Source organism: Callionymus lyra, chromosome 4 (genome assembly GCF_982586985.1).
Source record: "Callionymus lyra chromosome 4, fCalLyr1.hap1.1, whole genome shotgun sequence".
NCBI lineage: Eukaryota > Metazoa > Chordata > Actinopteri > Syngnathiformes > Callionymidae > Callionymus > Callionymus lyra.
This window is the reverse complement of record NC_141821.1, coordinates 17,089,082-17,102,539: the sequence shown is the minus strand read 5'-3', so window position 1 is coordinate 17,102,539 and position 13,458 is coordinate 17,089,082. Positions and strand designations below refer to the sequence as shown.

The 13,458-nt window shown below is 40.0% G+C and overlaps 1 protein-coding gene across 1 annotated transcript; it reads right to left on the bottom strand.

Annotated features, from left to right (window-relative positions):
* Positions 1 to 3,654: 3,654 nt before the first annotated feature.
* On the bottom strand, positions 3,655 to 9,554 carry LOC148081927 (peptidase inhibitor 15-A-like). Its single transcript, XM_087788970.1, has 6 exons — positions 9,487 to 9,554; positions 9,138 to 9,420; positions 8,499 to 8,617; positions 7,277 to 7,409; positions 7,093 to 7,208; positions 3,655 to 4,893 (listed from the first exon to the last, which is right to left on the bottom strand). Exons 2-6 carry the CDS (start codon positions 9,384 to 9,386, stop codon positions 4,758 to 4,760), a joined length of 753 nt encoding a protein of 250 aa, XP_087645096.1. The 5' UTR covers positions 9,387 to 9,420; positions 9,487 to 9,554; the 3' UTR covers positions 3,655 to 4,757.
* Between the last annotated feature and the right edge of the window lie 3,904 nt (positions 9,555 to 13,458).

Genomic DNA, 13,458 nt, shown 5'->3' with positions numbered 1-13,458 from the left:
TTGTCTGCAGTCAGCAGTCCAGACCAACACTAACACTGGGCACTGGTTCGACTCCCAGCTCCTCCTCACGTGAGCTCAGCTGCACATAAAACAGACACATGCTGAATCTTTCAACGGAGGCTGGCTGGCCTTTCAGTTTCACTGTCCAGAGGGCTGCCTAGTGTTCCTGTCAAAGAAATGCCTCACACGTGCTAAAACCACATGTGAGCCGAGCTGTTCGAGCGTAACCTCATACTAGTTTGTGACTTCAGATGATTGCAAATGGCAACTTTACTGACATCACCTGGGTGCGAGTTCACAAGAAACGGTCAAGGCGTGATGGGAATATACGTGAATATATTAAAATGTAGTGTAATACAAACATACTTGTGTATTTTGGACATTTGGGATGCCTCAAGGCTCTGTTTCCAGCCCTGAGGGGTTTTTTTTGTTGTTGTTCTAAACCACAACTCTTCCTTTCCTCTGTCGTAGGTTTGTATTTTCCTGCCACATTTGCAAAGACAAAGCTTCAGTTAAGATAATGTGGCTTCAGCTGAAATGTTCTGATCAACTTGACGCTTGAGCTGAATTTCTAACTCGAGAAAAATAAACTTCTGTGCTTGGAAAGATGCAAGGGCCATGGACGGAGACCAGGTTTATATTTACAGTATGTTACTAATTGTAGATAAGAAGCAAATACACGCAACATCCCCACTTTCTACAACACTGTTGTAGAGTTTATCAAAAATTGTTCTAATTTCAAAGATCTCTTTGATGCATCAGGGTGCAGTGTTTATTTCTTGTCCAAATTGTCTTCACATTTACAGAGAGATTTACTCTCACCTCTAAAAATCCACAAGCATTGCCCATAAATCATACTCCATCTTGCCGCTTTAATGTCCAATCCAACACCCTTTTGACACCTGAACCTTTTAATTTACGTCCACCAGGCCACGCTGCGGGATCGGATTGATCCTGACTTTGTTCGGACCACCACAGAGTCAATCTGAAAGTGCGCAAAATAAATAGTTTCAAAAGAGTATACTGAAGTAACTGTGAAAAAAATACATTTAATCAACCAAATAAATACCTAGAAAGTGTAGTGATGGTCTGATGAAGCTTCATAAAGCAGTGTCATTATGTTTAGAGTCCACTAGAGGGCGGTTTTGGGCTATTTTCCTTTTATTTTGAACAACTTTTTAACAATTAAAAATCACATCATTTTTTTAACTGATGGTGCCACCTACTGACCTCTAAACAAAATGACACTGCTTCATGGATCTTCGTCCGCCCATTACTGAGAAAGGGTACGAAGAAGACAAAACAAATTTTGAAAAAAAAATAATTCTTATTATTATAGATATAGACATAGATGCACGGATGGACGGATGGATGGATGGATGGATGGATGGATGGGAGGACGGACGGATAACAATATGCTCCTTTAATGTATATCTCCTGTCTGTATTACTACACAGGGAAGTAACTATTCAACTATTATTATTATTATTTTCAAGAATAGTATGTCGTTTGCTTTTTTTTTTCAGTCAGAGAAAGATTTTTCCGAAATTAAACATCTGGAAGGACGTTTTCCCGGGGCCAGGTCTGTCATTGGAAGATGTAATAGTACAACTCCACAGAAGAGGTTAAGGTGAACCTTTGATATCAATCACTTGTTTATAGAGCATCTCAGGCCTGTGCTCTGTTGTCTTCGATTAAATCGTCCTTCAAACTTAAAAGACATTGAACGCGCTCGCTCAATAGTCACAGATTCCCTGACAATTTGAATCTGTTGTTGGCCACTGGAATCTCCCCGATACGTCATAGTGGTTTCAGCAGGTGTTTTAAAGTGGGTTTAATCACTAACCAAAGCACCGTCAGAAATATATTCCTTTTTGTCTACCTTTTCTTTGTGTTGGGTCGTCTACACTTGGCGATTCATCTTAGAAAAGCAAAGTGATCAATGTCTGTCATGCAGTTTCTGTTTTGATTTTTCTTTTACGATTTCCTATTTTCTTTAATAGTCGTCCTCAACATTTTCTCACGATCCTCCGCTGACAGACGAGCGTGGTAAACGTCAACATCGACTCTTCTCACTAATCATATCACGAACGTTGCTTTTGGACTTATGCTAATTGTCTTTTGGCGCGATCTTGTGTGCAAAGTCTCGATTCCAGCCAGTGAGCTTGAGCAGCTGGGGACTATAAAGTTTCAAAAGTTAAAGTTTTACATAACCATGGCAGGTGCGGTGTGAAGAACAGTGACAGTTGTATTTTGAAATGATCCGATGAAAGGCAAGGATGTGTTGAACCCAGAGATGGTAGCCTCTAAATGATGTATTTATTTTTCTGGTTTTTCTATACTTCCCGTAGATACATCTCCACAATGCTGTACTTACCTCCTCTTAAGGCGGCGGAAGGTAATTTTGTTAGCAAGAACGACCTCTTGGGTACGAGTAGTCCGGATTGGTCGAAGAGGTACAGGCTAAAAGTAAAGCAGTTTCAAACTCAACCAGCAGGAAGGGCACCAGACAAATCTGTTTTTTATGTTTTGCTGTTTAATAGTTTCACTGTGAATTTGGGCCTTTTTAGTCTCATTCTATTTTAGCTATCTGTACCATCTTTACTATATAATCAAAGCTATATAAATGCTTACATTTGTGATGAACCTTAATCCTTGTGTTATATCAGGGTCAAGATGACCCCAAGGCCCAAAAACAAATGTGTTTACAGTATCCCTCATGTTGTCTCTGGGTCAAGGTGAATGACCTCCAACACTGCATATGTATTTCTGGAAGCCTTGACACAGAGACAACACAAGGGATACCACAAACACGTTTGTTTTCAGGCCAAGGGTCACCTGAGATAACACAAGAGCTAACCATCTGACCTTTCAAAAAAGTTGCTCTTCCTGCGCTCGCAAAAACTTAGACAACAAATGGAGGGCCGCACAAGGACTAAGAAGAGAAGTCCTTGAATGACATTCGGCTGGAGCCTTTCCCAGCTAGTTAGGGTCAGAGGCTGAGACCTCAACAGGTCAATAACCTGTGACAGGGCACAGAAAGACAAACAACACATTCACACACTCACAACCGGGGAAGCGCATACAAACTGCACACAGAAGCCTTCTCGCTGTGAGGCGGCCACACTAACCACTACTTAGTGGAAGTTTATTTACTCTTGGTTGTTTGGGGAGAACGTGCTTATTCACTTCCAAACACCAGTGGAGATGTAGCATGTCTTAAAGCAAGGAAGGCTGGAAGAACATGTTTTTTTTTCAGCCACAGTTGTCTGCCCTCTTGCCCATGCTTTGATTTATCAAACCCAATATGGAAGGTCCTCCAATCCTTGGCTGGTCGTCTTTGTTGATGCTAGCTTCGGTGCCAAGATCAACCTTCCTTATTGGGATCAGCTTGAAGGCCAGCCATGTTTCTTTTTCTCTGGGTAGGAAGGTTGTTTTACTTTTCTTTTTTTTTTTTTAACGTGAAATTGGAGCCTGCAAAGTAAAATACAGACTGAAACTTGAGGAAACTCCAGGAATCAAATCAAAGTCGATTAAACACAAATAGTAATGAGGCGATTGAAACCAAATGAAAATAAACCATTTTATTAAAAATACATATCACAAAAAGAAAATCCATAAATATCTTGTCGATATAAATACAGTCAGTGCGGATATTTCCCTATTACTAAGTATTATTTGTCACATCTGAACAAAGAAAAACAAAGAAAAATAAGAATATTCTGAATTTTAATTAATTAACATGAAACCAAAAAGTGAAATCAAATCCCTGTTTTATTGTGGACCGAGTATGGTTTGCAAATTTAGCATCTATTAAAGTTTTGTTTAAAATCATAATTTAAAAGTATTTCATCATCGCTGAAAGAAAACATTTAAAAAAAAACAAAGCATATTATTAAGTATTTTTTTCTGACATGCAAAAGATCCTTCATTTCAAAACTATATGATTAAGATATCCGGTATAAAATGATTAACTTAATGAATAATGGTAGTTTTTTTGGTACATCCAAGGTATATAAAAAATACAAAATCATTTCCTTGTATTTCGGAAACGAACAAACGAATAAGGTGCACTCAAGTGCCTGCAGCCTCAAATACAGATCAGTGATTATAGCAAAAATATGAACAATGAAATCGTACAAAAATGTTGGTAGAAAACACTACAAGAAACAGTATCAAAGAGGTGTGTGTGTGTTGCCTGCACATGCTCTGTGTGAAGATGACGTCCATTTGTAAATCAAGTTAAGTGCACTTTTGTTGAACCAAATTGAGAAATAGAAACCACCTCGGCCTGAGTGTGCAGTTTGTGCCTACGTGCCGACTGTCCCAGTGTAGGTTTTTCACCGTGAGGTTCAAAGTTTTGATCTTTATATCACTACATTCCAACATCGACAGAGCACACAACACGGAGGTGCGACGCCGATAGAACCACAGTGAGCAAACATGAGCAGCTAAGATGGTGTTTTATTCTTAATTGCCACGTAGTTGGTGGCAAAGTAACACTGATGTATGAGGAGTAAAACTAGCACCCTGCATTTAATCTGTCGAAAAGATCCTTTAAAAAGATAAATTATATTCAATATAACAATACAGAAGATTTACAGGCTATTTACAAATGATCACTCTAAATAGTTGCTGCCATCAATGTGTGGTTGTGTCTTTAAATAAGCCATATATACAAAAAGAACGTGGTCCAAGACTGTTGTGCAAATTTCTATCGGCATGAGCGTAATGTCTCTGTGTGGCAGAGGAGGAGCTTATTTGAACCAGTGCAGGTAGTTTGTCTTCAGAGCCGGGAAACACATGTTGTTGCTGCAGGAGCCGCCATAGCTGGGGGGGCAGGCGGAGCAGGGGACCCCCACTTTGTACGGAGCTTCTCCGATCCAGTTACCTCTGCAAACCACAAAACGTTTGGTGAGCCACAACGTTCCAATTCAAACATGTCGATCTGGAGCCAGCGGGGAAAACCTTGAGGGGGTCGTAGCGTTAAGTCTATAGATGATAATCGCATGTAAAACAATGCAGACATGTCAGAGATACTGTGTGGAGATGAAAATGTACACCCTTGTGTAAGCATGACCTTCAGCAACTACATCGCGCTGCTGATCGTGAAGCCAACAGAGCAATTCAACTACACATCCAGCTTGTGTAGGCTTTTAATTCACGTCACTCGAGGCCAAATCACTTTTTTAATGAATTAAAAAACGTTTTTTTAATGTTAAGAGCTGGTGAGCTTTTGAATCAGGATTAAACTGCCTCAATGGGTCCAACTTGGGATGTGTTGACAAGGCCTCATGATAGAGCATTGTAGTGAAGACACTGTATCATGATACAGATGTCACTCTAGGCTTTAGAATGTCTGTCTCTGATCTACTAATTCAATAAAACCTGACATCATTTTCAAATTTAGATTGCCATCTAGTGGCTTTTCAAAATCACTACGCTCTATCATGATACAGTGTCTTCACTACTATGCTGTATCATGAGGCCTCAGTGACCATTACTAAGACCAATCAAGAACAGTTCAACTTTCTTGGCTTCTACATTATGATCTTATATAATAGTCGTCAAATCCACCTGAGATAACCTAAAAAAGGTTGTCTTTTGTCAGAGAATCAGATTAGAGCCCCATAGACAGATTAAGAATAATTGCAGATCAGATTAATACATTGTTACATTGGAAGTAAGACTAAAATGCATGTTTCAAAAATATGAAGCCAATAATCAGTACTGACATTCTTTATACAATGTCAACAAATGAAAGTATCGCAGCTTAATGTCTGTCTCCGGTGATGAAGAAATATGAAAGCTTTTAACTAAGAGTGTAAAAATATCAACTACATGTGGTTGTGAGTATTTAATTCTTAAGATTCTATCACCTCTGAAGTACAATGTAAACTATCTTGTAACTAAAACATACAAGGGGCCACAATCTTTTGGCAAACAAGGTTGTAAGCGAAGCAACTTGTATATTTAACTTTAAAGAGAACTGTAAAGAGAACTGTATTGGTTTAACTCCAATTGGAAGTCTATGTTTTATTGTTAATACCCTTACTCTATTTTTCTAATAAAAACCACAGATCAAAGGAAATAACGTAAAGAAAAGGATCCAAAGATTAACATAGAATAGAATCATACTTTCACTCCTCTCCTGCCCCAAAACTTGGAATTAAACAGTGTAATAGGTAAAGGAATAAATGAGTCCCTGAGTCTATTAGTGTTGCAACATGGGAGGCGCATTCGTACACTCCATCTCTGCTCACTGATGACAGTGTTCAGGGGATGACTGTCATCATCCATGATTGACAGTAATTTCTCCAGAGATCTCCTCTCAGCAACTGTCAGCAGTGAGTCCAGATTCATGCCATATCAACATCAACATTAATCTACTTAGACATAAGGGCTGAATTCGGCCTTGACACAAGTGATCTAAACGGGTTTTAAATGCTCTATAGTCCATTTGCGTGACTTGATTTGTTTTGAGTCTACTCTATTAGTAAGCCAGAAGTCGTTGGGTCAGCAGCCAAATCTGGGCTTCACCAGTGTGTAGATTCCAGCCTCTGATTATCTGTGCACTGTCTCAGACAATCGAAAATAATTAAAAGGAGACAATGAAACTCTCATAAAAACAAACGAGAGAGATAACAGAGACGCCAGCCTTGGTAAGAAGTATGTTTGTGCAGGTAGAAATCTTCACCTCCGCTCCAGTGCTATAAATAAAGCTAGTAAAAGTTGGTGCTCTTTGTTCTGACACTGGTTTTCAGAAGTTATAAACAGACCAGACTTTTGGAAACGATGACCCCTGAAGGCCACATTTTTCCATCATAAAGTATCAGTTTATCTCACACTGGCCAACCTTAAGTCACATGTAGAAATTACGTTGGAATTCTTAATTCTTTCTTCTTTAGCGTCTGAAGGGTTTAGCGCCGTCGTCATAGTTCACAATCTTATATCGAGATAATCAGAATTTTTAAGCCACATTGACCGATTTCACAAGAGAGGCCGACTTTGTGGGGATTATCGCCGGCGTCATTAGGTCAACGGGTTCATCCTATTATATCATATTAGAACCTCCATCCTTCTGTTACTTACTTCGGTGAGTAGTTGCAGACGAGATATGTTGCCCTCTTCCACACCGAGCCCCACACGTTCATGTTGTGACACGTGTGAACCGCGCAGCCCACTTTGTTTGTTGTCGCCCACGCCATCTACGGAAACACAAACGTCGCCGTCAGTCCAGTTCAAATGAGTCGTGTCTCCGCTTCTGTCCACCCACCTGTGTGTAGTGGGTACACATGGGTCCGTAGCACCTCAGGGGGCATCTGGGGTTACAGTCGCGGGGGTATGGGAAGGAGTAATCCTTGACCTCGTCATACCAGGGTTTCACCAGCTGAAGAATGGAGCGGTACCTGCGACAAACATTAACAATAACTTGAGTTGTTTGAAGTTTATCCAATTGTTTTGTCACAGAAGTGTCGGTCAAGAGATATTTCTTATACAGATCAGTGGTCCACAACCCCAGTACCGGTCCCTGAGGCATTTGTTACCGGGCTGCATAGAAAGAATAACTATTTGTGTTATTGATTATTATTGTCTAAAATGTGTTTTGTTTTGACAAAAATACGGCATTTTCTCCAAAGTTAAATTAGCTTGTGGCTCTTGACACATCAAGACGCTCGTTTAAAAAAACAAAAACATTTTAACTAGTGAAAATGAGTGAAAAACAAACTCTATATGTTTTATTTTTATCATTTTTATCTGAAGGTCGGTCCGTGAATGCAATGCCAACATAATACCGTAAATTAAAGGTAAGGTCCAGTGGCTAAATCTGATTCAAACGTAAAAAAGTAATGTTATATCCTATTGTTTGAGCTCTGCAGTTTGACAGCTGACAGTTTCTAGCTCGCTTGAACTTGTAAGCATCAAAAGTACCTATGACTGTTCTTTGTACACAAGAAGTGTAAGTTGTTGCACGATTGTGTACTGAAAGTTCGAAGCAGGATTAATAAGCAGGAGGAACTGCTAGAGACTTGTTTCATGAGATTTGTCTGGCCTGTCACTTTATATTAGATTAGTGGCCTCTTGCATGAGTTTGACTCAGATTGACAGATATCAGAAATAAGTCTTACATTAACTATCTCCTCAGTACCTAAGATTTAAGAATGCATCGACACCAAACCGACAACCTCAAACATTTCACAGCTCAATTCCCTCGAGATACTCGTTCGAAGTACCTTCTTTTTCCAGAGGAAAGTCAAGACCCACGGAAGGGTATTAAAGGCATTTGTCCTCATGGGTTTCGGTTTAAAACAGTTTTTTTTTTTTGTTTATTTGAGACAAGCATTCCTGAAGCAGTCACTAGGTCACAGTGCAAAAACTTTTAAGAGGAAAAAACGAAGGGGGCTACGAGGCAACGACCATGACTGCTGGGGGAGACACGTCCCTGAGAAGAGCAGCAGATGTCGGCGTGGGGGTTGGGGGAGCCAAAGGTCACTCACCGTCCTGTCCTCACTGAGAGGTTCTGACCCAGAAACCTGAGAAGATGAGGTGGTCCATGCTCCCACATGCAAGCATGAGCCCAGTCCTCAGCTGTTTTAGCCAGAGTGTCATCCCACACCTAAACACACACATGGACACGGTGAGAGCATGGAAACCATATTACATAACTTTTTTGGAAATATAGAGCCTTCATCTCATCCAGAGGGGCGAGATAAGAGGGGGGTAAAGAGCGTGTTGCCATGGCGACAAGCATGGAGTCAACCCTCAAAACAAAGTTGCATAAGAAGAGATGCTTTTTTAAAACTTGTCGCTTTTACCCAACGTCGGCATGGCAACAGTCATGTCTTTTTTTGGTTACTTGTAACATGACAACTTCCGCCTCTGATCTGATTGACTTACTTCAAATATATTGTTACAAAAATAACACTATATAATAAGCCTTATGACGTCATGCCTACAGTGAAATAGGACACACGAGCTGCTCTTCATTTTGGAAATCTGACTTTGCTGGTCTTTTTAAGTCATTTCACTTGAGTTGAAAACGAACATCTCTTGAATGAATCATGAAGATCTCACCAAACAGGTTCTTGATCTTTACACAGTGATCCGGCAATGAATGGAAAACCGCGGGTACTCACCATGTACTCCATGTTGGACGCGGGTGGAAAGACTTTTCCTCTCACTTTGTTGTGGTAATCGAGGATGGCGAGCATGTCGTTCTGACTAATGTAGCGCTTCCTCCTGCTCCTGGACGCGTCCTCTCCAGGGCTGCGCGCTGCGCCAAAGTGGCTCAGGTTCGACGCTGGCGCACTGCTGTCTGCCAGCGCACTTGCTCGGCACGACGCGCACAGAAACACGCAGCACAGGACGACGATCAGAGGCTTCATTTTTTTTTTCTTCCTTTTGGATGAAGTCGTGGATCTAGAATGAGGATGAAATGAAGGGATGAGAATGGCGAGTGACCCGGTGGCCAGACCCGCGTCTTACCTTTGCGCGGCGCTGCTGTTGAGTCCTCGCTGGTGGAGGGAGGGAGGGAGGAGGGTTGGCTGGTCAGGACTTTGGGGGCTTTGCAGACTTAGTGAAAGCTTCAGCAGCAAGTCCCTCTGCGTGGGTTTTTATATTGCAGAGGAGGATGCAGGAAGTGCGTTTGCCTCGAAGGTAAAGAGGTGCAGCTTCTTCTCTCTGGCACCTGGACTCCAGCATCACTTGATGAAGATTTGTTTTGGTTCCGAGACCTGACCTGAACTCAACTTCAGATCCAAATATTACTTGAGGTCAGCCATATCTGTACAAATAATCTTCTTTTTTAAAAGATTTAAACAAACGTCAGCTGCTTTAAAAACATTATTATCATCAACATTTTGTCTGGTTAGTACAACACATTTTATTAGAAATAATAGATAAAAACTGAAAGAAACAGTGACATTTAACTTGTATAATGTTATTAGTCTTTAACAATCCTCTCTTTTAATACAGTGAATTAAAAAAAAAACGATGAACAGCCACTATATTGAAAAAATGGGACCTTCATTACACCAAAATAAATCCAATAATCTTAAGAAAAAGGTTTCTATGTTGCATCTAGAACCAAGTACAATATCGCAAAGTCGGCTTCCATGTATATTTTTGCTTTAAATATGCTAACATGGGTTATAAACGTAACAGGATAATATGGATGGATAAAGTTCAATAATTAAGTTGAGATAAGTACAGAAACCTGCACAGTTTTGCTTTCACTCAATAGGTGTGAGTGCAATTTCACATCCAGGAACTTTACTTTTGTGGGAGTCAAAACAAATATTGCATCCGGAAAAATTAGTATAATAGTTTCAATGACCGTGAATAGCCTGAGGGTTTGTCCAAGCTTGACAGAAACCAGAACTTCTTTTATCTAAACCGAGTCCCTCTAATTCAAAGAGACTGGGCACAACTTTCAAAATGGTGCCATCTAGTGGCCGTTTTAAATTAAGACACTGTATCATGATAAATTGTCTTCACTACAATGCTGTATCATGAGGTCTCATCAACCCATCAACACTGGTCAGTGACGAGCTGGCTTTCTATCCAGGGTGTCCCTTCTCAGTAGTATCTAAGATTGTCTCCTTCCCCAAAAAATGCTTAATAAAGTTGATATATATTTACAATTACTCTGAATTACAGTGAAACCACATGTTTTAATGTGCCTTTAATTTTTTTTTTTTAAAGGTGTGGCAACACATGTATGAACCTTTGGTGCGTTTCATGAGCTATTATATTCGCAGGTAGCCGAACATCTTAAATTACTGTTAAAAAGCTCTTTACAATAAAGCTGTCATGTCACTTCCACATACAGGTCATTAAGTTTGCACTCCCCATGGCCACTGGTCATCAGACACGTTTTAAAAGTCCTCCGAGAGTAAAAGCTGGTTCCATTGTGTCCTGCCGGGCGGCTTTTGTTATTTTCACAATCCTAAAAAGCTCTACACTTCACTGTGTGTTCCAGCTGTGCGGTTTTTGCAGGGCAGATGCAAAGCCAAGTGAACACACACACACACACACACACACACAAGCGCACACAAAACTACCGCAGGTCATCATTTTCATTGCCAGCTGTTGAACAAATTAAAACGACGTGACGCAGGAACACTCCCTCCCGAACCATGCCGTTCCTTTTCTACCCCCACTTCTCGGGCTGAGCACAACCCCTTAATATCTTCTTGGAAATGATGGACTTTTCAGGTGCAGCCGTACCGGAGGGAACACAATCGACCCTAAGATTTGCACTTCCACGTCGAAATGACGACACAGAGATTATCAGACCGAACAAAACATTGATCACGATCTAATATACATGCATGTCCAGAAGCAGCTGCTGCAGTCTTCACACATGAAGCTATTGTTTTCTGTAGAGTCGTAAGATAGACGTAGAGAGTAAGCTGGAGCTGTGCCTGCTGAATCCATATTTTGAGATTTGTTTTCTGTTTCCCTTTAATCACTGTACCATCACATCTGCTCAGAGTTTTTGACTCATCTTCTCAGTATTCACGCTACTCCTCTGCCAGCGCCGCCTGCCAACCCAAGACACAGATTAGTACACAGCCCAAATCCTATTCCCCAGTTTATACCCGTCCTATTATCCCAGTCCTCAGAATTGACACAGTGGTGTTTCGAAGCTTTGTGCACCGTGGCTGATGCTTATTTGGGCAGCGGTGTTCAGTCCATGCTGGTAGTTCTAATGCAGGGAGGCTTAAGGGTGTCCTCTTCAAGCACAAGGAGCCACTGAGTTCGACTCTTGCATAATATGTCAGAAGATTCAAGGCATGGCAGAAATACTGCTGTGTTTTTTGTGAACAGATCCAATTAAAATAAAGAATTTAAGAAGACAGGAATGACTCTTACATGCTTAGAACCTTTCCCAGGTAGTGTCTTGTCCATACAGGTGTCCATTAGCTAGCTAAAGGGAACATATCTGTTGCTTCAAGAAAGCTTTTGTTGATAACGGTGGTAGATAATCAATAAGTCACTATTTATCATGTTTGCCTAAGTCCTAGCAATAACCCCATGTGCCAATTTATAAAATATATATCTTATAAACATATATCCAGACTTTGAGACTGAATACAGTATATGTTTTTACTATAATGTACCAATTTTATCTCCTTAAACTTTTGATGATTGTGATTTGATGAATGTTCTTGATTGTTGTATTGATTTTTAATCTTGTGTTATCTCAAGAGCTACAGGTTGTTAACCCTCCATGTGCGATAAAAGTTAAAATGTTGCATTAAAATGCAAAACATTAAGAGCTTGACGTGAATTTATCTGAGGGAAATTTTAATCAAAGATGTGTTCTTATTATTCCCCTCAAGGCTGAGTGGATTGTTTTGAAATCTAATGTCAATAGATGGGTTTCAATGAAAGTGTGTCACGGAAATAAAAGTGATATTCCTTGGATTTCAATACGAACAAGTGTAAATAAAAGGTTGTCTGGGGAAAGAAGCATGATATTCTCAAGAAATGTGGTTCCACAAGACGTCATTGAACTAAAATTGAAACTCAAAACCTGATACATATTTATGTCAACAGTTCTGAATAAACCATATTTCACTAGAAACTATGTTTGTGTGGCGAAAGCCTTTCGTAAGGGAATTTGGGGAAAGGTCGTAAAAAGAAGAATTTCAGATTGACACGGTCAACATTCAAGGAGCTGTGCGACACTTTACTACGTATAATTGCCTAAAAAAGTGTTTCCATTGCAATTCGGTATATATCTCTGTATTGATACATCTCAACATCCTCTAATGAAAGTGCGAAAACATTTAAACACTTTATATTTTTGAGTTTTACCTAGATATTTAGTCACTTCTTTGTTTGCCCTTTTAAATTTTGTCAATGTCCAACAATAATAGATCGGATTAATTGTCTGTGAGTGTCACATGACCACCTGTGGGTCAGAGAGAGAGTTTTCATATGAAGTACTGAGAGACTTTTAGAACTAACCAGTAAGAGAAAACCAGAAACTGACATAACAAGATGATGTCTTAACTGAATGAATCACGTTGTTGTATGTATAAAATGTGCTATATAAGTAAAACGATTATTATTATCTTGTTTTGATAACAAAAGTACATGCAATGTTAGAGAGCTAAGTATTTAGGATACTGCAGTTACACTGTTCTGACAAAGGGTGGAGCCAAACACAACATTTCAGAACTTGTCTTTTTTCCCTTTAAGAAAACCTCACCCTCTCGTCTTCAGGTCAGAGCTTCAGTCCTCTTGTATCTAGACTAAAATATGTCCTGAACTCGTCCATACTCTTGATACTTGTCAATATTTCTTGTGTGGTCCCGGCCACAGAATACCGTGGTATGAGTTCAACTGTCTTCACCGTTCTTCTTATTCTGAATCTTTTATTTTCTCAGTATCACTTCTCTATGCTTAACAACCGAAATATGTGTGCGGATTAAAAGTCCGGCCAAA